Source organism: Stenella coeruleoalba, assembly GCF_951394435.1.
Source record: "Stenella coeruleoalba genome assembly, chromosome: 2".
Taxonomy (NCBI): Eukaryota; Metazoa; Chordata; class Mammalia; order Artiodactyla; family Delphinidae; genus Stenella; species Stenella coeruleoalba.
In genome coordinates, this window is record NC_137147.1 from 106749757 (window position 1) to 106774775 (window position 25019).

The window sequence follows — 25019 nt, forward strand, 5'->3', positions numbered from 1 at the left end:
CGTGTACCCTGCATCGGCAGGCAGACTCTCAACCACTGCGCCACCAGGGAAGCCCTGCTTTATATATTTTGAAGTTATATTTTTACTGTGCATACACATTTAGCATTTAAAAGTATTTTCCTGGTGGATTAACACCTTTATAATTTTGGAATAGTCCTCTTTAGTCTATCAATTACTTTTGCAGAAAAATGATCTGATATTAGTATAGCTTAGCCTACTGTCTTTTGGTTAGTGTTTGCATTGCATATCTTTTTCCTCTTTTTATCTACAACCTGTGTTCACCTATATAAGGAATATTTCATGTAAGCAGCATGTAATTAGGTTATTTTTCTTCCATCTTACAATCTTTATCTTATAATAGGGAGTATTCATACCACTTACATTTAATGTCATTGCAGATGAGTTTGGGTCTATATCTACTCTCTTAATTTTTGGTTTCTAGCTGTCCTCAAAGTTTTACATTTGTTTTTTTTATTCATCTCTTCTTGCCCTCTTTTAGATTAATACATTTTTTTTTACTACTCCATTTGCCCTTCTTTTAGCTTCTTAGTTATACATTTTTTACTATTTTTTAACCATTAAAATATACAACCTATGTTCTTAATGATTTAGAGTCTCCTATAAATTTGTACTCTTACCAGTTCTCAGACAACACTTAGACCTTAGACACACAGCTCCATTTATATGTCCCACTTTTCTTTGGATATTATCGTCATGCATCTCAAGTCTACAAATATTTAAAACTCAAGACCTGATAATTGTTATTGTTCTGTAGAGTCAGTATTCATTTCCATTAATTCACATGTTTACCGCTTCCATCATTCTTCATTCATTCCTGCATGTCTTTGCCTCTCATTGCGATCACTTTCCTTCTGCTTGAAGCAGGCCTGCCTCTAACACGGGCAGGATCTGGGACAAGAGAACCAATGGAGATCTATATGCCAAATATCTCCATGTTTAAAAGTTATAAATCAAGGTAAAAATATGTTTAAAAATATATGTTCTGTCCTCCTCCCTTGACAAACATACCTTCATAAGTACTTGGACAGCCAAGTTCAAGTAAGTTCTTGGATTTCTCAGCATTTTGCACTGGAATGTGGTGGCACAGGGAGAGCCTTTTCTTGGCTCTCGGCCACCGTCCATGCTTCCCTTCTTCTACTACCCACAGCACAGTCCAGTACCACAAGAGGTCTTACCTGCAAGAATGTGGACACCTGCAATTCTCTAATCATCACCCCCCCCCCCAACTCCAGCAAACAGCCACCCTGGCACCCCTCCAGCCTAGGGCTGTACACGTGAGTGGTGTGATTTGCTCTTGATCAGATAGACCCAGGGGAGAGAGACAGGTTGCGGGCGCAAGGTCCTTTGATGCAATCTGACGCCTCCCACCTCATTTGTTTCTCCGTTTCTCTCTAGCTAAATATTAGCAGATCACCAAAAAGGCCTGAAGCCAGTATTTATCTGCCCTGGAGCTGGCCCTCTTTTTATGGCACCAGATGAGATTGGGTACTGACACATAGTAGTGGCTCTATAAATATTTGTGGGAAGAATGGTTGTTGCATAAATGAGTATAATGAGGCCACCCTTAAGGCCTAGAGTCTATTGACATAGCCTGAGCTGGCATTGGTGTTTTTGAGCCCACACATGGGTTTACATTGGACATTGCTTTGGGCATTCCCATTGGAGTCACTGGACACTCGATCTGGGGGTCTGGAGTCACTGGACACTCGATCTGGGAATAGGAGAGCAACAGATGAGGCCAGACGTGTGGGAGGGCCTCCCTCTGGGGCTGCCTTCCTAAAAGGATACAGAATGCTTTGATCCACATGGGAATGGCCTCTGTAGTGTGGAAAACCCTGCTTTTCTTTACAAATTCAAATTATCGGTTAGGCAAAGTCACCACTCACGCAGAGTGACTCAGGATATGATGAGGTCAGATCAACCGTCTGAATCTCTGGCATGTGCTGTTGTGGGGAGAGAGGGTGGTCGAGGCCCTCTGTGAGCAGACAAGTTTCTTCGTCTTGCTGCCTGCGAGCAGCTCAGCCTGTGGCTTTGAGGCCCAGCCTTCCTTGGCAAGTGGGAAACCCAATCCTTTGGCCGCTTGCCTCTTCCTGCCACAGAAGAGCAGCTTGTGGAGGCTGAGAGCAGCCCCTGGGAGGGAAGCTTGGGACTCCAGGACTCCCACGGAGTAGCCACATCCCCTGTGTGTGTGGGGAGGGAGCCTAGGGTGGTCCACGTGCAGGAAACTGGAGGGCCGGCCCACAGGTACGATTAAGGAGCACTTGCTGTCTTCCAGACATCACTTCACGTGATTTCTTTGCTCTTTCCATAGTCAAAGGCATTTGGAGCTATTTGCTTGGAAGCTGGTCTTCTGAACCTCATTGGTTCTGACAGGACACCATTTGGTTAGGGAAAGGGGGTCTGGTGGAGAGAAGCAGGAGGAGAAGGGAAATTGGGAAGAAGTAGTAAACCATCTACCTTTCCTACTCTTGTTTCTCAGTGTGGCCCTTCATATGTACATTACAGGCCACCTAAGGCTTCTCCCTATTCTTTGCATCCATCCCACTAGTTACTATCTCCAGGCTTCTGCCCTTGATGCCCCGGCTGCTTGGAATACCTCTGCTTGGAATACCTTCTTGACTCTTGTCTTCATGAATCCATGTCTTAGTCATCCATTAAGGCTCAGCATCAATAGAATATCGGTCACGAATCTTTTCCCGATCCTTCCTTTATTCTTTAGTTTCCACTCTCCCTACTTGAAACAACCTTCTCCCTCTGGATTTCTAGGCCATGCTGTGCCTCCTTATTTTACTACAGTAACTTATGACAGAAACACAAATGTATGTGTTCCCATTGAAGAATGAATTCTGGGTAGTAGTCACAGGAGAATGTCTGAAAAAATGTTAAAACCTGTGTGAGTTTCCATCACATGGATGTGTCATAATTTATTATTTTAGGATCTTAAAAATAGTTTGTCAAATACTGAGAATATAAAAATGAATTTATAAAATGTATATGCGCTCTAAAAAATAAAGTTGCCCTAAATACCTCTCTATCAATCATCATGTTGAAGGAACAAAACTTACCATGAACTTTGTGGTCCCTTGAGTGCCCCTACCTGTTGCCATCCCATTCCCACTCTTAAAGAGGTAACCACTATCCTTAATTGTGGGGCTCTCATTCCCCGGCTTTTCTTTAGAGTGTACCCTATCTGTTTATATTCCTGAATGATGTATTCTCTAGTTCTAGCTACTTTTTTTTTTTGTGTGTGTGTGTGTGTGCGGTATGCGGGCCTCTCACTGTTGTGGCCTCTCCCGTTGCGGAGCACAGGCTCCGGACGCACAGGCTCAGCGGCCATGGCTCACGGGCCCAGCCGCTCCGCGGCATGTGGGATCTTCCCGGACCGGGGCACGAACCCGCGTCCCCTGCATCGGCAGGCGGACTCTCAACCACAGCGCCACCAGGGAAGCCCATAGTTCTAGCTACTTTTGATTAATCTTTTCATATCTTTTTAAAATCCTTTTACTTTTGACCTTCCTATGTCATTATTTTCAAGTGGACAGCATATAGTTGGGTCATTTTAAACTTTTATCTACTCTGTCAATCTCTCTATTTTGGATGTATTTAGATTGTTTCCATTTAAAGAAAAATCAATGTGTTTAAATCATTTACATTTCAAGTAATGATTAATATGTTAAGGCTTAAGTCTGCCACCTTATTATTTGTTTTCTGTTTGTTTCCTCTATTTCTTGTTCCTTCGTTGCTTTTCTCTTGCCTTCCTGTGGATTACTGGAACATTTTTCAGAGTTCTGTTTGGATTTATTTACAATATTCTTGAGTATATCACTATTTATAATTTTCATAGAGGTTGCTATGTTATCGTATTGCTATGCATTGCCATATTGGTACAAGCGTTTTGCTATTTTGAGTGAAAACTGACTTCATTTAGGCCCCTTTACTCTCTTCATGTCTTAAATATTTCCTCTATATCCATTGAGTACCATATCGGATGACGTTACAACTTTTCCTTCAACCACAAATATGATTAAAGAAACTTATGAAGGGAAAAATAATCTATTATGTTTACTCCTGTTTTTACCAATTCTGCTGTTCTTTCCTTCCTGAAGTTTCCAGCTGTTTTATCATTTCCTTTTCATTTGGAGAGCTCCTTTGAGACGTTCTTTAAGGGTTGATCTAGCAACACATTCTTTTAGTTTTTCCTATATCTGAGAATATCTTTATTTCCTCTTCATTTCTGAAGGGTATTTTCGATGAATATGGGATTTATAGTTGGCATGAATTTTTCTTCACTTGAAAAATATTGTCTTCCTTCCTCCTGCCTTCCATGTTTTCAGTGAAATCTGTCTTTTGACTTGGTGTTTTTGGGGGGAGGTAATGTATCATTTCTCTCTGGTTGATTTTAAGAATTTTTTTCTCTGTCTGTAGGTTTCCAGAAGTTTAATTATGAGGTATCTTGGTGTTAATTTCTTCGGGTTTCTTGAATTCAGTTCTCTAATCTCCATTTGCTTCTTTTAAAAAACCTATTTCTTGGTGGACGTCTCTTAATTTTTCATTTGTATCAAGAGAATTTGTCAATGATTGTTGAAGCATTTCAGTGATGACTGCTTTCTAATCCTTGTCAGATAATTCTGACATCTGATTCATCTTCGTAGTGGCATCAGTGGTTGTCTTTTCTTATTCAAATCATGTATTCCTGGCTCTTGATGTTAGAAGTGACTTTTCATTGTATCTTGGACATTTGCATTATTATGTTGGAGTCTCTTGATCTGGTTTAAATCTGCCATTTTAGCAGGCAGCCACCTGCTTACGTTTAACATAGTTCTGGACTACTTTTGCGGGCTCTTGTAATGACATTTTTAAGAGCCCTTGCTATGCTATTCTAGTCTGCTTCATTTTTCTGGCATGGCTAGAGCTCTCGCTTAATCCCTGCAGTTCTGCCTGCTGGGATGGAGAGAGCTTCTCTGGCCTGCCGGTATCACTGGTGACCATCTGCCGCTCAGGGTGAGGATGGGCGGAAGCTTCTGGCGCTGGGTCTCCTTTGCCACTAGCTGGAGGGCAGGAATACTGATCCTGCCCACACAGGTGGATCGACCTCCTGCTTGTGCCCCTGTTATAGACTGGGGGCTGGGTCAGCCTGGGGCTTTGCTGCTGCTGCTGCTGCAGGTAGATTGGACCACCTGCCGGTGCTCTAGTTGTAGAACAGGGGCTGGGACGCCCGCCAGGGTTTGCTGCTGCCAAGACAGACATGTCACACCTCCTGTTGGTACCCTGGTTGTGGGGCAGGGGCTGGGGATCCCACTAGGTCTTTGTTGGTGTTTCCCATTTCCTGGTCTTGTGGCCAGGCCAGAGAGAGCATTGTTGTTTGTTTGCTTGTTTCTTGTCATTGCCTATTGGCAGTTCTGGGTCGCAGGCCTTTCCAGGGCTTGATTTGGGTGTATAGTTCTTTATAAGAAACACAAAGAATTCACCAGGCTGTCATTCATCAAATTCTGTGGTCGCTCGCCAATTAGCCTTCTCCTTGCTGGCATTCAGAATCTTTTTATTGTTATCTGTTGAATAATTTCCAGGGTATTTAGTTGTATTTAGCAGAGAGGAGGAAAGTGAGTCGACACCATCTTGTCCTAGAACCGGAAGTCTCAGTTCTACTTATTTTTGAAGATGATATGATCGCAATTGCATAGACTTACTTCTGTTACTCCGTGTTATGTTCCAGAAATTTATTCATGTTATTCCATTTTGCTGTGGTTCATTGATCTTCACTGCTTTATGGTATTCTATTTTGTGAACACACAATTAATTTATCCATCCTACTACAGACGGGCTTTGGGGATATTTCCCTTTACTTCTCTTCAGAGACTGTACTGCAACGGTCACTCTTGTACATTTCTCCATGTGCATGTCTGCAAGTTTCACTAGGGCATAAAAATAGATGAGGAAGCAGTGAGCCTTAGGGCACGAATATCTCCATTTGTACCAGATATGCCAAATTATTTTCTAAAGTGATTGTGGCATCTACCCTTCCATCAACAGGTGTAAGTTTCTGATTGCTCTGCACCTTCATCAGTTTTCTTTTTAAAGATTTATTTGATGGGGATCGTTTTTTAAAGCCTTTGTTGAATTTGTTTCAATATTGCTTCTGTTTTATGTTTTGGTTTTTTGGCCGTGAGCCTTGTGGGATCTTAGCTCCCTGACCAGGGATCAAACCCGCACTCCCTGCATTGGGAGGCGCAATCTTAACCACTGGACCACCAGGGAAGTCCCCATCAATTCTTGACATCATCAGGCTTTGAAACTTTCCAGTCTGGGGCCTGTTAAATTGTCTTTCATATTGATTGTAATTTGCATTTCCCTAATTACTAGTAAGGTTGCACATACTTCCACGTGTTTATGGAACTTTTGAATTTCCTCTTATGTGATAGGTCCTTCCAAGCTTTTTCTGTTTTTCTTTTGAGTTGTTGGTCTTTTTCTTTTCCTAATTTTTAGCGTGTCCTTTTACTCCTTTAGGTGATGAGCAGAAGTTCTTCATTTTAACGTGGGAGTTGTCAATCATGTCCTTTGTACTTTGTGCTTTTTGTATCTTATTGGAAAATTTCATCCTTTTCTAAAGTAAACACATTCTCCTACAATGTCTGTTCTCTTCTACTGTCTTCTGAGCATCATATAATTTTGTCGTTATGTTTTTAATCCACCTGGAATTGATATTTGTGAAGTGTAGGGGTACATTATCATTTTTTCCACATGGTTAATCTGTTTTCCCAGCAGGCCTATTGAAGTGCCCCTCTTTCCCCACAGATATGAGTATAGTATTAGTTCTCTCACAGATCAAGTTTCCTCATATGGACGTGAAGCTGTTTCTAGGCTCTCTGTCCTGTTCTATTGGTCAGTTTGCTACTGTTATGCCAAAACTCTACTGTCTTGATTATTATGTTTTTAATATAAGTATTGTTCTCTTGTATTGAAATTTCTCTCTCTTCGTGCTTTTTAAGGTCTGTGTCTTTCTTTGAGGCCCTTGGCTTCTTGATAAAAATTTAAAGATCAGTTTGTGATGTTCTAAAAAACACTTGAAATTTTGGTTAGTACTGCATTAAATTTGTAAATGAATTTGGGGGAGAACTTATATTTATAGAATAGTAAGCCTCCCATTTTCATGAACATAATGTACCTCTCCGTTATTCAGGCCTTAGTTAATGATTTTCAGTAAGCTTTGTAATTTTTCTCAGAAAGGGCTTACATATCTTTCATTGGATTAGTTCCTAGCATTCTTTATTTTCTGGTGCAATTGTAAATGTCAGCTTTTTAATAATCCTATTTTCTAACTGCTACTTCCTGGAATATAGAAATGCATCTTAAAATAGTTTTTGAAATTAAATTGTTTCCAGATTATTGTAGATTCATATGAAGATACGAGAAAATAATACAAAGAGTAAAATAATACAAATACAAAATAATACAAAGAGAAAATACAAATACAAAATAATACAAAGAGAAAATAATACAAATAATACAAATACAAATAATACATAGTTTCCCCCAATGGTAACATCTTGTAAAATTATAGTATACTGTCACAGTCAGACTCTTGGTATTGAAGTAGTCAGTATACAGAACAATTTCTGTTACTACAAGGATTCCTTATGTTGCTTTCTTATAGCCACATTCAGTTGTCTCCCACCTGTACCTCTGCCTTCACCTATGGCAACCATTTCTATATTTTTGTCGTTTGAAAGCTTTGTGTAAATGGTACCACACAGTATGTAACCTTTGGGGTCTGGCTTTTTTTCACTCGGCATAATTCTCTGGAGGTTCATCCAGGGTTTTGCATGCATCAGTAGTTAGTTCCTTTTTACTACTGAGTAGTAAGCATTGCATGGCAGGGGTGTGCAGTCATCCCTCGGCATCTGCAGGTTCTGCCTCCACGATCCCCAGCTGGTTGCACCAGCGAGTGTGGAGCCTGCAGATGGGGAGGGCAGACTGGACATAAGCGACTTGAGCATCTGCAGATTTGGTATCCTTGGGAGTCCTTGAACCAGTCCTTCCCTAGAACAAATGTAACACAGTTTGTTTAACCATTCACCATCGAAGGACATCTTTGGTGTTTTCACTTTGGGGCAATTATGAATAGCGGTAATGTTAACATTCCTGTATAGGTTTGGTGTGAACATAAATTTTCTGTTCGCTGGGATAAATGCCCAGGAGTGCGATTTTTGGGTTGTGCCATGGTTTTGTGTTTTAGTTTTAAAGAAACCGCTGAACAGTTTTCCAGCGTGGCTGTACCATTCTACATTCATGTAAACAAAGTATAAGTGATCCAGTTTCTCTGTATCCTCCTTAGTATTTGATGTCACTATTTTAAATTTTAGCCATTCTGATAGGTGTGTAGTGATATCTCATTGTGGTTTTAATTTGTGTTTCACTAATGGCTGATAATGTTAAATGTATTTTCATGTGCTTACTTACCATCTGTATATCCTCTTCAGTGAAATGCCTGCTCCTATCTTTTCCTCATTTTCATTTTTTGAATTTTATTTTTTTTTATACAGCAGGTTCTTATTAGTTATCTATTTTACACATATTAGTGTATATGTGTCAATCCCAATCTCCCAATTCATACCACCACCACCACCCCTTCCCCCTGCTTTCCCCCCTTGGTGTCCATTCTTCTGTTCTCTACATCTGTCTCTATTCCTGCCTTGCAAACCGGTTCTTCTGTACCATTTTTCTAGATTCCACATATATGCGTTAATATACGATATTTGTTTTACTCTTTCTGACTTAACTTCACTCTGTATGACAGTCTCTAGTTCCATCCGTGTCTCCACAAATGACCCAGTTTCATTCCTTTTTATGGCTGAGTAATATTCCATTGTATATATGTACCACATCTTCTTTATCCATTCATCTGTTGATGAACATTTAGGTTGCTTCCATGACCTGGCTATTGTATATAGTGCTGCAAGTGCATGTGTCTTTTTGAATTATGGTTTTCTCTGGGTATGCCCAGTAGTGGGATTGCTGGGTGGTATGGTAGTTCTATTTTTAGTTTTTTAAGGAACCTCCATACTGTTCTCCATAGTGGCTGCATCAATTTACATTCCCACCAGAGGTGGAGGAGTGTTCCCTTTTCTCTACACCCTCTCCAGCATTTTTTGTTTGTAGATTTTCTGATGATGCCCATTCTAACTGGTGCGAGGTGATGTCTCATTGTACTTTTGATTTGCATTTCTCTAATAATTAGTGATGTTGAGCAGCTTTTCATGTGCCTCTTGGCCATCTGTATGTCCTCCTTGAGAGAAATGTCTATTTAGATCTTCCACCCATTTTTTGATAGGGTAGTTTTTTTTTTTTAATATTGAGCTGCAGGAGCTGTTTATATATTTTGGAGATTGATCCTTTGTCCGTTGATTCATTTGCAAATATTTTCTCCCATTCTGAGGGTTGCCTTTTCATCTTGTTTATAGTTTCCTTTGCTGTGCAAAAGCTTTGAAGTTTCATTAGGTCCCATTTGTTTATTTTTGTTTTTATTTCCATTACTCTAGGAGGTGGGTCAAAAAAGATCTTGCTGTGATTTATGTCAAAGAGGGTTCTTCCTATGTTTTCCTCTAAGAGTTTTATAGTGTCCGGTCTTACATTTAGGTCTTTAATCCATTTTGAGTTTATTTTTGTATATGGTATGAGGGAGTGTTCTAATTTCATTCTTTCACATGTAGCTGTCCAGTTTTCCCAGCACCACTTATTGAAGAGACTGTCTTTTCTCCATTGTATATCCTTGCCTCCTTTGTCATAGATTAGTTGACCGTAGGTGCGTGGGTTAATCTCTGGGCCTTCTATCTTGCTGCATTTATCTATATTTCTGTTTTTGTGGCAGTACCATATTTTCTTGATTACTGTAGATTTGTAGTATAGTCTGAAGTCAGGGAGTCTGATTCCTCCAGCTCCTTTTTTCCCCCCTCAAGATTGCTTTGGCTCTTCAGTGTCTTTTGTGTCTCCATACAAATTTTAAGATTTTTTGTTTTAGTTCGATAAAAAATGCCATTGGTAATTTGATAGGGATTGCATTGAATCTGTAGATTGCTTTGGGTAGTATAGTCATTTTCACAATATTGATTCTTCCAATCCAAGAACATGGTATATCTCTCCATCTGTTTGTGTCATCTTTGATTTCTTTCATCACTATCTTATAGTTTTCTGAATACAGGTCTTTTACCTCCTTAGGTAGGTTTATTCCTATGTATTTTATTCTTTTTATTGCACTGGTGAATGGGATTATTTCCTTAATTTCTCTTTCTGATCTTTCATTGTTAGTGTATAGGAATGCAAGAGATTTCTGTGCATTAATTTTGTATCCTGCAACTTTACCAAATTCATTGATTAGCTCTAGTAGTTTTCTGGTGGCATCTTTAGGATTCTCTATGTATAGTATCATGTCACCTGCAAACAGTGACAGTTTTACTTCTTCTTTTCCAATTTGTGTTCCTTTTATTTCTTTTTCTTCTCTGATTTCCATGGCTAGGACTTCCAAAACTATGTTGAATAATAGTGGTGAGAGTGGACATCCTTGTCTCATTCCTGATCTTAGAGGAAATACTTTCAGCTTTTCACCATTGAGAATGATGTTTGCTGTGGGTTTGTCATATATGGTCTTTATTATGTTGAGGTAGGTTCCCTCTATGTCCACTTTCTAGAGAGTTTTTATCATCATGGGTGTTGAATTTTGTCAAAAGCTTTTTCTGCATCTAGTGAGATGATCATATGGTTTTGATTCTTCAGTTTATTAATAAGGTGTATCACATTGATTGTTTTGTGTGTATTGAAGAATCCTTGCATCCCTGGGATAAACCCCACTTGATCATGGTATATGATCCGTTTAATGTGTTGTTGGATTCTGTTTGCTAGTATTTTGTTGAAGAGTTTGCATCTATGTTAATCAGTGATATTGCTTTGTAATTTTCTTTTTTTGTAGTCTCTCTGTCTTATTTTGGTATTAGGGTGATGATGGCCATGTGGAATGAGTTTGGGAGTGTTCCTTCCTCTGCAATTTTTTGGAAGAGTTGGAGAAGGATGGGTGTTAGCTCTTCTCTGAATGTTTGATAGAATTCACCTGTGAAGCCATCTGGTCCTTGACTTCTGTTTGTTGGAAGAATTTTAATCACAGTTTTAATTTCATTACATGTGATTGGTCTGTTCATATTTTTTGTTTCTTCCTGGTTCAGCCTTGGAAGGTTATACTTTTCCAAGAATTTGTCCATTTCTTCCAGGTTGCCCATTTTATTGGCATAGAGTTGCTTGTAGCAGTCTCTTACAATGCTTTGCATTTCTGTGGTGTCCGTTGTAACTTCTCCTTTTTCATTTGTAATTTTATTGATTTGAGTCCTCTGCCTCTTTTTCTTGATGAGTCTGGCTAAAGGTTTATCAATTTTGTTTATCTTCTCAAAGAACCAGCTTTTAGTTTTATTGATCTTTGCTATTGTTTTCTTTCTTTCTGTTTCATTTATTTCTGCTCTGATCTTTATAATTTCTTTCCTTCTACTAACTTTGGGTTTTGTTTGTTCTTTTTTCTCTAGTTCCTTTAGGTGTAAGGTTAGATTGTTTATTTGAGATTGTTCTTGTTTCTTGAGGTAGGATTGTATTGCTATGAACTTCCCTCTTAGAACTGCTTTTGCTGCATCCCATAGGTTTTGGATGGTCGTGTTTTTGTTGTCATTTGTCTCAAGGTAGTTTTAAATTTCCTCTTTGATGATTTCTTCATTGATCTCTTGGTTATTTAGTAACATGTGGTTTAGCCTCCATGTGATTGTGTTTTTTGCATTTTTTTCCCCTGTGATTTATTTCTAATTGCATAGCATTGTGGTCAGAAAGGATGCTTGATATGATTTCAATTTCCTTAAATTTACCAAGGCTTGATTTGTGACCCAGGATGTGATCTATCTTGGAGAATATTCAGTGTGCGCTTGAGAAGAAAGTGTAATCTGCTGCTTTCGAATGGAATGTCCTATAAATATCAATTAAATCTATCTGGTCTATTGTGTCATTTAAAGCTTGTGTTTCCTTATTAATTTTCTGTCTGGATGATCTGTCAGTTGGTATAAGTGATGTGTTAAAGTCCCACACTCTAATTGCGTTGTTGTTAATTTCCTCTTTTATAGCTGTTAGCATTTGCCTTATGTATTGAGGTGCTCCTATGTTGGGTGCATATATATTTGTAATTGTTATATCTTCTTCTTGGATTGATCCCTTGATCATTATGTAGTTTCCTTCCTTGTCTCTTTGTAACAGGATTTATTTTAAAGCTTATTTTATCTGACATGAGTATTGCTACTCCAGCTTTCTTTTGATTTCCATTTGCATGGAATATCTTTTTCCATCCCCTCACTTTCAGTCTGTATGTCCCTAGGTCTGAAGTGGGTCTCTTGTAGATAGCATGTATATGGGTCTTGTTTTTGTATCTATTCAGTGAACCTGTGTCTTTTGGTTGGAGCATTTAATCCATTCACATTTAAGGTAATTATTGATTTGTATGTTCCTATTACCATTTTCTTAATAGTTTTGGATTTGTTTTTGTAGGTCCTTTTCTTCTCTTGTGTTTCCCACTTAGAGAAGTTCCTTTAGCATTTGTTGTAGAGCTGGTTTGGTGGTGCTGAATTTGCTTAGCTTTTGCTTGTCTGTAAAGCTTTTGAATTCTCTGTCGAATCTGAATGAGATCCTTGCTGGGCAGAGTAATCGTCGTTGTAGGTTCTTCCCTTTCATCGCTTTAAATATATTGTGCCACTTCCTTCTGGCTTGTAGAGTTTCTGCTGAGAAATCAGCTGTTAACCTTATGGGAGTTCCCTTGTATGTTATTTGTCGTTTTTCCCTTGTTGCTTTTAATAATTTTCTTTGTCTTTAATTTTTGTCAATTTGATTACTATGTGTCTCGGTGTGTTTCTCCTTGGATTTATCCTGCCTGGGACTCTCTGTGCTTCCTGGACTTGGGTGGCAATTTCCTTTCCCATGTTAGGGAAGTTTTCGAGTATAATCTCTTCAAATATTTTCTTGGGTACTTTCTCTTTCTCTTCTCCTTCTGGGACCCCTATAATGCGAATGTTGGTGCATTTAATGTTGTCCCAGAGGTCTCTTAGGCTGTCTTCATTTCTTTTCATTCTTTTTTCTTTATTCTGTTCCATGGCAGTGAATTCCACCATTCTGTCTTCCAGGTCACTTATCCATTCTTCTGCCTCAGTTATTCTGCTATTGATTCCTTTTAGTGTATTTTTCATTTCAGTTATTGTATTGTTCATCCCTGTTTGTTTGTTTTTTAATTTTTCTAGGTGTTTGTTCTTTAATTCTTCTAGGTCTTTGTTAAACATTTCTTGCATCTTCTCAATCTCTGCCTCCATTCTTTTTCCGAGGTCCTGGATCATCTTCACTATCATTATTCTGAATTCTTTTTCTGGAAGGTGGCCTATCTCCACTTCATTTCGTTGTTTTTCTGGGCTTTTATCTTGTTCCTTCATCTGGTATATAGTCCTCGGCCTTTTCATTTTGTCTATCTTTCTGTGAATGTGGTTTTCCTTCCACAGGCTGCAGAATTGTAGTTCTTGCTTCTGCTGTCTGCCTTCTGGTGGATGAGGCTATCTAAGAAACGTGTAAGCTTCCTGATGGGAGGGACTAGTGGTGGGTAGAGCTGGGTGTTGCTCTGGTGGGCAGAGCTCAGTAAAACTTTAATCTGCTTGTCTGCTGATGGGTGGGGCTGGGTTCCCCCCCTGTTGGTTGTTTGGCCTGAGGCGATCCAGCACTGGGGGCCACAGGCTCTTTGGTGGGGCTAGTAGCAGACTCCAGGAGGGCTTATGCCACGGAGCACTTCCCAGAACCTCTGCTACCAGTGTCCCTGTCCCTGTGGTGAGTCACAGCCACCCCCTGCCTCCGCAGGAGACCCTCCAACACCAGCAGATAAGTCCGGTTTAGTCTTCTATGGGGTCACTTCCCCTTCCCCCTGGGTCCTTATGTACACACTACTTCGTGTGTGCCCTCCCAGATTGGAGTCTCTGTTTCCCCCAGTCCTGTCGAAGTCCTGCAATCAAATCCCGTTAGCCTTCAAAGTCTGATTCTCTAGGAATTCCTCCTCCCCTTGCTGGACCACCAAGTTGGGAAGCCTGAGGTGGGACTCAGAACCTTCACTCCAGTGGGTGGACTTCTGTCGTGTAAGTGTTCTCCAGTTTGTGAGTCACCCACCCAGCAGTTACGGGATTTGATTTTATTGTGATTGTGCCCCTCCTACCGTCTCACTGAGGCATCTCCTTTGTCTTTGGATGTGGGGTATCTCTTTTGGTGAGTTCCAGTGTCTTCTGTCAATGATTGTTCAGCAGTTAGTTGTGATTCAGGTGCTTTTGCATGAGGGAGTCCATCCTTGGCTGTTATTGGCAAAGAGAGCCCATGATTTTTTGAGGGGGCCGCTATTTTGCATGGAAACATCACTACAAAGGTAGTGACATCTAAATTGATTCTTGAAGAATGAAGGGGAGCCAGCGTGTGTAACTATACAGATAGGACAGGACACATAGGGTCTACCGATAGGGCGTGTAACTAACTGGGCGCAATGGAGACTTGAGTCAGTTTGAGTATTTTTTTTTTCTTAATTTTTAATGGAGTATAGTTGCTTTACAATGTTGTGTTAGTTTCAGGTATACAGCAAAGTGAATCTGCTATACATATACATAAATCTGCTCTCTTTTTTTTTTCTTTTAGATTCTTTTCCCATGTAGGCCATTACAGAGTATTGAGTAGAGTTCCCTGTGCTATACAGCAGGTTATTATTAGTTATCTATTTTATATATAGTAGTGTGTATATGTCAGTTCCAATCTCCCAATTTATCCCTCCCCCTTCCCTTATCCCCTGATAACCATAAGTTTGTTTTCTACATCTGTGACTCTACTTCTGTTTTGTAAATAAGTTCATTTGTACCCTTTTTATTAGATTCCACATATAAGCAATATCATATGATATTTGTCTTTCTGTGTCTGACTTAGTTCACTCAGTATGACAATCTCTAGGTCCATCCATGTTGCTGCAAATGGCATTATTTTGCTCTTTTTTATGGCTGAGTAATATTCCATTGTATATATGTACCACATCTTCTTTATCCATTCCTCTGCTGATGTATATTTAGGTTGCTTCCATGTCCTAGCTATTGTAAATAGTGCTGCAATGAATATTGGGGTGCACGTATCTTCTTGAATTATGGTTTTCTCTGGGTACATGCCCAGGAGTGGGATTGCTGGTTCATATGGTCGTTCTATTTTTAGTTTTTTAAGGAACCTCCATAGTGTTCTCCATAGTGGCTGTACCAATTTAACATTGCTACCAACAGTGTAGGAGGGTTCCCTTTTCTCCACACCCCATCTCCAGCACTTATTGTTTGTAGATTTTTGTTTTTGTTTTTGTTTTTTGTTTTTTTGTTTTTTGCAGTACGCGGGCCTCTCACTGTTGTGTCTTCTCCCGTTGCGGAGCACAGGCTCCGGACGCGCAGGCTCAGCGGCCATGGCTCACAGGCCTAGTTGCTCCGCGGCATGTGGGATCTTCCCGGACCGGGGCACAAACCCGTGTCCCCTGCATCGGCAGGCAGACTCTCAACCACTGCGCCACCAGGGAAGCCCTGTTTGTAGATTTTTTGATGATAGCCATTCTGACTGGCGTGAGGTGATACCTCATTGTGGTTTTGATTTGCATTTCTCTAATAATTAGTGATGTTGAGCATCTTTTCATGTACGTTTTGGCCATCTGTATGTCTTCTTTGGAGAAATGTCTATTTAGATCTTCTTCCCGTTTTTTGATTGGGTTATTTTATTTATTTATTTTTTTGGTAGTGTTAGAGAAGGAAGGACCTTCAATGACATGCCAGGGAGTTTGGATTTGATCTTGAGTACGTCATAGATTTAATTAGGAAGTCTCCTGCATACCATCTGCGTTTTTGTGAAATCATGCTGTCAGCAGAGTGTAGAGGGGTTGAAGTGAGAAAAGACTGGGGGCAGGGAAATTCTTAATCAATGAATGAACGGATGAATATTCCATTTTAAGTGGTTTTATTAAGATATAACTCACACACCATACAATTCACTTATTTAAAGTATACTGTTGAGTGATTTTTAGTGTATTTACAGAGTGGTACAACCTTTACCACTATCTGATTTTAGAATGTTTTCATTACCCACAAAAGCCATGTAATACCCATTAGCAGTCATTCCTCATTACCCCCTCCCCACCACACTATTGCTCCATCCTTAATCGTCTACTAATCTACTTTCTGTGTCTATAGGTTTGCCTATTCTGGACATCTACTACAAATGGAATCATACAGTGTATGGTCTTTTGTCACTGGCTTTTTTCGCTTGAGTAATGTTTTCAGGGGTCATTATGTTATATCGTATATTAGTACTTCATTCCTTTTTATTGCCAAATCATATTCCGTTGTATAGATATACAATATTTTATTCACCTGTCCATCAGCAGATGGACACTTGGGTTGTTTCTGCTTTGGGGCTATAATGTATAATGCTGCTTTGAACATTTGTGGACAAGTTTTTGTGTGGATGTATATTTTCATTTCTCTTGAGTATATACCTAAGAAAGGGATTGCTGGATCATCTGGTAACTGTATATTTAACTTTTAGAAGAACTGCCAAGCTGTTTCCAAAGCATCTGCATCATTTTTTATTTCTACCAGCAATGTATGAGGGTTCTATTTTTTCCAAATCCTCCATATATTAGTGGATGTTCAGTGGGTGTGATGACAGCCATCCTAGTTGGTGTAAAGTGGTATCTCATTGTGGTTTTGATTTGCATGTCCTTGACGGCTAATGATGTTGAAGCTGTTTTCATGTGTCTCTTGACTTCTTGTGTATCTTCTTTGGGAAGATATCTAATCAGATCCTTTGTTCATTTTAAAAATTGGATCATTTGTCTTTCTATAATTGAATTGTAAAAGTTCTTTATATATTCTTTTTTAAAAAATATTTTATTTATTTATTTGGTTACATTTTATTTATTTATTTGGTTGCACCGGCTCCTTAGTTGTGGCATGTGAACTCTTAGTTGCGGCATGCATGTGGGAACTAGTTCCCTGACCAGGGATCGAACCCGTGTCCCCTGAATTGGGAGCATGGAGTCTTAACCACTGAGCCACCAGGGAAGTCCCTCTTTCTGTATTCTTGATGCAAGTCCCTTATCAGATATATGAGTTGAAAATATTTTCTTCAATTCTGTGGGTTGTCTTTTCACTGTCTTGATGGCGTCCTTTAGAACACAAAAGGTTTTAATTTTGAAGAAGTCCATTTATCTGTATTTTCTTTTGTCACTAGTGCTTTTGATGTCATATCTACCAAGTCTTTCTCTAACCCAAGTTCATGAATATTTAGTCCTATTTTTTTTTCTAAGAGTTTTATAGTTGTAGCTCTTACTTGTAGGGCTATGATTTATTTTGAATTAATTTTAGTGTATGGTGTGAGGAAGGGGTCCAACTTCATTCTTTGACATGTGGATATCCAGTTGTCCCAGACCATTTGTTAAAAATATTCTTAAAAATACTTTTCTTAGATGCCATAGGCCATTGTAATAGCCTAATCTAAAAGGTATACTATGAACTAGAACATAGCCAGCAAGAATGGATGTGTTGGGGCATTCTGAGAAGGTAGAATTACAAGGACTTTGTGGCTGTGGTCATGTAGGGACCACGGGAGGAGAAGCAGGACTTTTGGAGGACTCCTAGGTTTCTGGTTTCCACACTTCCTCTCCATATCAGGAGGTATGTGGCCTCAGCATCCCACGTGACCATGTGACCATCCCAGAACCCATCTGCTGGGGCCAGTTATTTAACCTTCTGACTTAAAGGTCAAGTCTGCTGCTGCATGATCAACCCAACCACAGGAAACAAGCCTTGATCAGGAGGGCAGTTGGATTCCATTTTATGGCTCCCTTAGCAGCTATAGCATCTCAGTTCAAAGAGAAAATGGAAAGGCTTGTATGTAAGAGGAATGCAGTCACCAAGCTCCAGAAGGATCGAGCTCTGTCAGCCATGTTAAGGGTCTGGATACAAAATGAACGCTTCTAAGAGAGTAATAGAGCCTTGGAACCTTTGGGGAACAGTTTAGACTCCAGAATAATGTTGCTTGTAGAAAGCAATGCCCCAGAATTCTGCATCTTCATTCCAGGTTTATTCCTTGGTTACATGCGGATCATGGGTTTTTTCCATTGCTTGGGGTTGGTTGTTAAGTCCTAGCAGTTACGGGACTGTTCCTTACTTTGGGAGGGCTCTCCGGACAGTCTACCTCATTCCCCACTCAGGCACCAGTGGGACCGATACATGTAGAGACCGCCACCCAGGTAATGGTGGGGCACACCACCCACAGAACTGCTGCTCTGGGTTGCAGTCTCTGAGGAGAACAAGGGGAGATGTGTCTGGAAATGACTTTGCCAGCCTCTGACCTCAGGGACCAATCCTTGGCCTCAAGAGCAGCCCCACCTTGGGAGCAAGAATAGAAGAGTTCTGTTCTGTGGGCTGGTGGGGGAGCTGTTCTGTGCAAATGTTCGTAGGGGCTCCTACAGAGACTCCTTTGTTGAGAAACCACTCCACCCAGGACATCCTTGCCAGACGGAGAGGGGCCAGGGAACCAAGGGAGGATGTTATGTCCTTGTGAATGATCTTCTGACATGTGATCATTTCAGAGAGGACAGTAACCCTTTTGCTCTTTAAACATAATCATCAGTTACATTCAAAAGTATAGAGCCGAAAGTGGTTATAGAAGTTGTTTCGTCCACCCCTTCACCTTACAAAAGAGGATACCAAGACCAAACAATCAACTGACCAGTCCAGGGTCATAAGAGGCTTAATGCTGCTGGCCTCATGACCCTTTATCTGCTCATCCCACTGTGCATATCTCGTGGAGAAGAATTATGCTCAGGGTTTTATGATTAAAAAGAATGAATAGGGCTTCCCTGGTGGCGCAGTGGTTGAGAGTCCGCCTGCCAATGCAGGGGACACAGGTTCGTGCCCCGGTCCGGGAAGATCCCACATGCCGTGGTGCGGCTGGGCCCGTGAGCCATGGCCACTGAGCCTGCACGTCTGGAGCCTGTGCTCCGCAACGGGAGAGGCCACAGCAGTGAGAGGCCTGCGTACCACACACACAAAAAAAGAATGAATAATACCTTGAGATGATCTCAGAGTCTGGAAGAGCACTGGATCCTTGTTGATGTCCAGGAAATAGAAGGTCCATAGAACTTGTGCATTGCCTCTATTTTTGGAGCTTTTAGGGGCCATATAGTTTTTTACATATATGTCTGATAGAAAATTGCTACTTAGATCTCATCTTCTGTTTATGGTAGTACATTTCCATTCTTCCCTGTAGTAGCTGTCCAGTGAACAGATTCATACCACAGCCGTGTCAAAGTGAAGCACCTCCACTTTTCACAGCTCTCCAAGAGCTTGACGGTAGCCTGCTTAGATGCAACTCATTGAAACCATCAGCCAGTTCAGAGACTGGCTACATGGCAGAGGTTACATGTCTCATGTCTGAGACAGCTTTGGCTGGAGGACATAGAGTTGTGAAGTTGTGAAGGACTCGTCCATAAACTTTGTGCAGGCAGCAGAGGATCTATGGTCGGCATGTTCACAGTGAGATTACTGTTCCTGGAGCCATGGCCAGAAAAGGCTGAGCCGCTGAAATGTAGAGAACAGGGTGGCCGAGTGGTTGATCTGGCTGGTTCAATTTCTTTTGGATAAGGTCTAACGTCTTTTTTTTTTTGTGGTACGCGGGCCTCTCACTGTTGTGGCCTCTCGCGTTGTGGAGCACAGGCTCCGGACGTGCAGGCTCAGCAGCCATGGCTCACGGGCCCAGCCGCTCCACGGCATGTGCGATCCTCCCGGACCGGGGCACGAACCCATGTCCCCTGCATCGGCAGGCGGACTCTCAACCACTGCGCCACCAGGGAAGCCCTCTAAAGTCTTTTAAGATTCCCTGTTCTGAATGTGGCGTTAACCATTTCCAGGTAATCTGGACAAAAAAAAAAAAAAAAAAAGACTCCACTTCGATGATTCTTCTGCCATCAATTGGCTTTATATGTCAAGCAATTTCGAAATCATCTTTTGGACAGGGAGCTTTATAAAGAGGATTAAAAGAAAGAAATTTAACAATAAATATACTTTGTCGTAAGTCTTCTAATGTGACAATTGAAATAAATGTAAAATTAATCACTTGTTTCTGGTCTGAAGTAATCCATGCTCATTATAGAATATATGAAAAATACAGAAAGTTGTAAAAGAGAAAATAAGTAGCTATAATCCCATCACCCAAACACAATCCTGCTAATTCATGAGAGCAGGACCTTGTCTTTCTCGAGTACCGCCATTTCCTCATCCTTGGAATAGTGCCTCATACGTAGTAAATGCTTAGTAAAATATGGTGAATGAAAGAGTGTTACTATTTTGGTGTATTTATTTACAGTCCTTTTTCTAGGCCTGTTTTACATGATTGTAGTCAGACTCTATTCAGATCATAATATCTTTTTTTTCTAACTTACCATGAGAATACAAGTATATCTATATCCCAAAAGCTCTTTACAAACATTATTTTAGAAGATACTTAGTATTCTATGTTTTGTGTTTACCTCATTTACTTATTTATTTTCATCTTACTAGATATTTGGGGGGAAATACATTTCAATTGTACTTTGCAAATAAGGCTTCACTTCAAACAAGTAGACATCCTGGCTGTTTTATCAGTGAATCCAAAAGAGATACTGAAATAACATGTTATTATTTACTTTCATAGTCTCACTGGAGAACATGAAGAGGTGGGAATAATGCCAGAGGGCAGTCTTGATGTTAGAATTAGGACATGACCTCGAGAAACTATCGGAGCTAAGAAATATCTTTTGACTACCATGTCGTATGAAACAGCTAATTCAAAGAACCAGCCATTTTGCTAAGTCCTAGAAATATGGAGTCTCAAGAATTCAACTGAACTAAACCACCTTCCATATAATCCCTGTTCTCTCCTTTAAAACATTTCCTGGGCTCCCCTGGTTAGAGAAGATAATTTTGTTCAGGTTAATATAGCGCCATCTGCTGGTGAAAAGGAAAATGAATGTCTAGGAAGATGAGTTCTCTGATTTTAACATTGATGTGTACAAGAAATAAAAGGGAATTGATATGTGGTTTCTTGCAGGATCCCCTTGTGTCAGAACTGGATACAGTTTTAAAAAGAAAAAAAGGCTGTGAGTGGACTTCTGGCTCCAGACGGTTACAGAGTACACTTTATTAACTCCCCCACCTCTTAGAAATTTCTATCAAAAAAAAAAAAAACAAAAAAAAAACCTACCAATAGGGAGAAAAGCATGTCAGAACAGGAAGCCACGGAAAGGGGCCAACCACATTCTGGAACCCATGAGAACTTTCTGCATGACATAGTGCAGGTGAGACTGGATTGAGGGAAGGGCTTGTTAGCCTGCCGTTGACCACACGGGAGGGAATGGCCTGGGGAATGAGTGGGACAGGGGCCAGCAGACCCCTCAACCCCAATACCTACCAGCTCACAATGCCGGGGGCTGGAGGGGAGGATGGGTTACTTGGTGCACTAGTGAGAGGCAGCGGTAGATCCTCCCTCCTTCCACTCTGGGAAATGTACCAGGTGCTGGAAGTCGGCAGGCACTTGGCACACGAAATTAACCGGCACTGCCAAGGCTGGCTTTGAACAAGACGGACCTGTCAGAAGAGGGTGGCAGGTACCCCTAGCAAACCTCTACGCTAAAACACTAAATCCCGGGTAGCATTTGAGCCAATTAGAGTTTCTAGATAGGATAACCAATACCCCTAAACTCTATACTCAGCAAATCATTCAAGTGTGACGACCACAGGAAGACATTCTCAGACATGCAAATATTCAGAGAGCTTTCCATCTGCACAACTTTCCTGAGAACACACACACACATACACACACTCTCTCTTTCTCTCCTAAGGATTATGGTCGTGAGGAATAAAACCAACGTAACTCAAGAATTAAGTCAAGATTATTGTGGCTAATAAAGTTATGCAATAAAAAAAGATACAAAAAGTAGTTCTGGGAAGAGAAGTAAAATAATTAATACCATTATCCTGTTAACCTCTAGCCTTCTGTCCGTCTGTCCTCTGTTTCTAAAATACCAGGGTGAGGAGAGGGAAGTGCGTGAAAGTTGTTTCAGATTCTCACCTTACCTGAGGAAGGGTCATATGTTTTCTATTTCATCACTGACCCTGATAGAGAGATGAGTTCAAGTATGTGATTTAATACATACTGCTTATAGACTCAGTACAATGAGTTCCCAAATTATTAGTATAAAAAAGAAGCAGGGAAAATTGGATCAATATGGCAAGGTAGAAAAAGAATAACAGAATGATAACCAAATTTAACTTAAGAATATTGATTTTTCAAGTCCTGAATGAAATTTTCACGGAGAGAAATCAGCAGTATAAGAAAATTGTAATACACTCAAGAATGCATGGATGGTTCAATGTTAAGAAATCTCTTTATATAATATTCTTTGAATGACGGTTTCTAAGTGCCTATTATGTGCCAGAACGATGGAATTTACTTGATCATCTTCTCTAACACATTCCTCCCAGCCTCCCATTCACGTCAGTCTCTAGTTCTTTTCTTGGTAGCACTTATTATTCTCTGTCATTATCTTTCACCTTTATCTGTTTGCTTGTTTGCTCTCGGCCTTCCGTCACGAAAATGCCTTTTCTCAGTGCCCTTCTCTGTCTTGCTCACAGCTAAATCCCTAATGCCTAACAAAGAACCTGACATGTAACAGCTGACATAATCATTCAACATTTATTGCATTAGTTCAACATTTATGCAATCTCTATTCATTCTTTATTATAATTTGTATTCTTTGTCACATAAAGATACTATATTTTCATATTCTTTATTAACTGAATTAATATATCTATGAGTTAATGGATGACAGTAATTCCAAATCCCTGCTCTCATAGAGCCTGTAATTTAGGGAGGAGACAATCTGACAAGTACTTCCATGGTCAGTGTCGAAATCTCAGTTTTTCTGTTCTAACTAAGTTGCTGAATAAAAGATGGAAATTGTTTTGCAGGAAGCTTCTACACCTTCCTCTCGAGAAAAGTCTGGAAAACTGGATGCACAAAGTAGTAACTTCCTGTTTCCCAAAGCCTGTCACCAAAGGACACGCAGCAACTCAACCAGTAAGTGTGTCATTGAACCATCTTTAGGAGCAGGGCTTAGATGTTGTTGAATATCGAGAACATCAGTGATGTTGGAGATTTGGAGGAGGGTGGGTCTCTGCTTGTCTAGATGGACTAGCCCAAGATAGTGGTCTGCTTGCCCCTCTGAGAGCACCCTTCACTGCGTGTGCATGTCCTGGCCAGCTAGAGCACCTCTGCCCTTGCTGACAGAGCTCTCTGTGGTTTAGTCAACTTCTCTTCTAGATGGACTTCAAGTGCCAAGTTGCGAAGACGTGACACAGAAGATAAAAGACGAGGGCTTTACACCTGCTCTGTCTTCTAAGATGCTCCTTGGTCTTAGGAAGGTCACTGTCTCTCTCAGGGCCTCTGTCACCTCATCTGGTATAGGATGGGAGCTGGGGCTGGAAGATGTCGTGATTCTCGGTTGTCGCAAAGAGAACGGTACTAATGCAAAGTCAGGAAAATGTGAAGAATGCAGAAAAGCACAAAGAAATTAAAACAATGCCAAATCCTAATTAGAGGCAATCTATGTTAACATTGTCAATTATTTCCCTCCTATGCCTATATATGCCTATAGAAAACGCACACACACACACACACACACACACACACACACACACACACACCCTTGACCTCACGTCATTGGGAATTCTTTGGTAAACACTATTTTTAGTGGATATATAGTGTTTCATTATGTACATAATCTGGTTAGCTTGCTCCCTATTATTAGATAGGTAAGTTATTCTCAGCTTTTTGCTAACATAATCAACGTTGCTGAGGTTGTCCATGAAATTTTGTTCGAGTTTACAGTGATTTTCTCAGGTGAAATATACAAGGCAGTGGACTGATGTGTGGTTAGGAGCTCACACTTGGCAGCCAAGGCACTTGGATTTAGATCCTGCTTCCAGAAATAATTATCTCTGTGACCTTGGGCACATCCCTTAAACGCTCTAAGCCTCGTGTGATTCTGTTGTAGGATGGACCATCATTATAGTAATCATTTCCTATTTTTGGACTACTAGTTGCCCTTTTTCATCACTTTTTTTCCTTTAACATAATATCCTAGAAATGGAGTTTCAAAAGGTAAATATACCTTAGATTTTTACCTGGGCTTCCAAATTTCCAGAGCTAATACTCTAATACATGTATACAAATACCAATTTCTTCAATCATAGCCCACACTGGATGATAATTTTAAAAATATTTGCCGTGCAGGTTTCTCTCTAGTTCCCTCTTCTCCTTACCCATTGTCTGCTTTTTTGGTGGGGTGAGGGGGGGCTTGTTTTGCACCCAGGAGCAGCTTCACAATTTGTGGGGATCATTGTAAGATGAAAATGTGGGACTCCTGTTCAAATATTATGAAGAATTTCAAAATGGCGACAGCAGAGCATTAAACCAAGCTGAATACCTTCTAGGTCTGGGGCTCTGTGTGAATTCACAGGTCGCGTGCCCGTGAAGCAGCCCTGCTTGCAGCCCAGCCACTGACGCTTCCAGATGGCGTCATCCGGGTGCCCCGGCCCTCTGGTTTCTCGTTGAGTTCAGTCGATCAACGGGAGACTGGAGGGTGGGAGGGAGAACCGCTGGGGTGTTTCTCTGCTCCCTCTGCCTTGGTGGCTCTGACAGTGCCCTGGTCCCAGCACTCCCTGGCCTGGTGATGCTGTTTCCTCTCTGTGCCCCTTCAGGTCTGGGATGGTAACAGCTTCCAGCTCTTGACAATTCCTAGGTACCTCAAGAGGCCTTGTGGTTTTCTTAAGCCCCATCTACGCTTTGTCAATGGC

At 40.6% G+C, this 25019-nt stretch overlaps 1 protein-coding gene across 3 annotated transcripts in view; it reads left to right on the forward strand.

Moving 5' to 3' along the window:
- IL16 (interleukin 16) overlaps nt 1–25019 on the forward strand; it is an 83173-nt gene that overhangs the window by 13363 nt on the left and 44791 nt on the right. For 2 of the 3 annotated variants that reach the window (XM_079914066.1, XM_079914067.1), the window contains exons 1-2: nt 20971–21460; nt 23133–23241. In XM_079914066.1, the coding sequence (XP_079770192.1) occupies nt 21383–21460; nt 23133–23241 (187 nt within the window). In that variant the 5' untranslated portion in view covers nt 20971–21382. Of the gene's footprint in view, nt 1–20970; nt 21461–23132; nt 23242–25019 lie in introns of those variants that run through there. The other variant, XM_079914068.1, reaches the window with a different exon arrangement.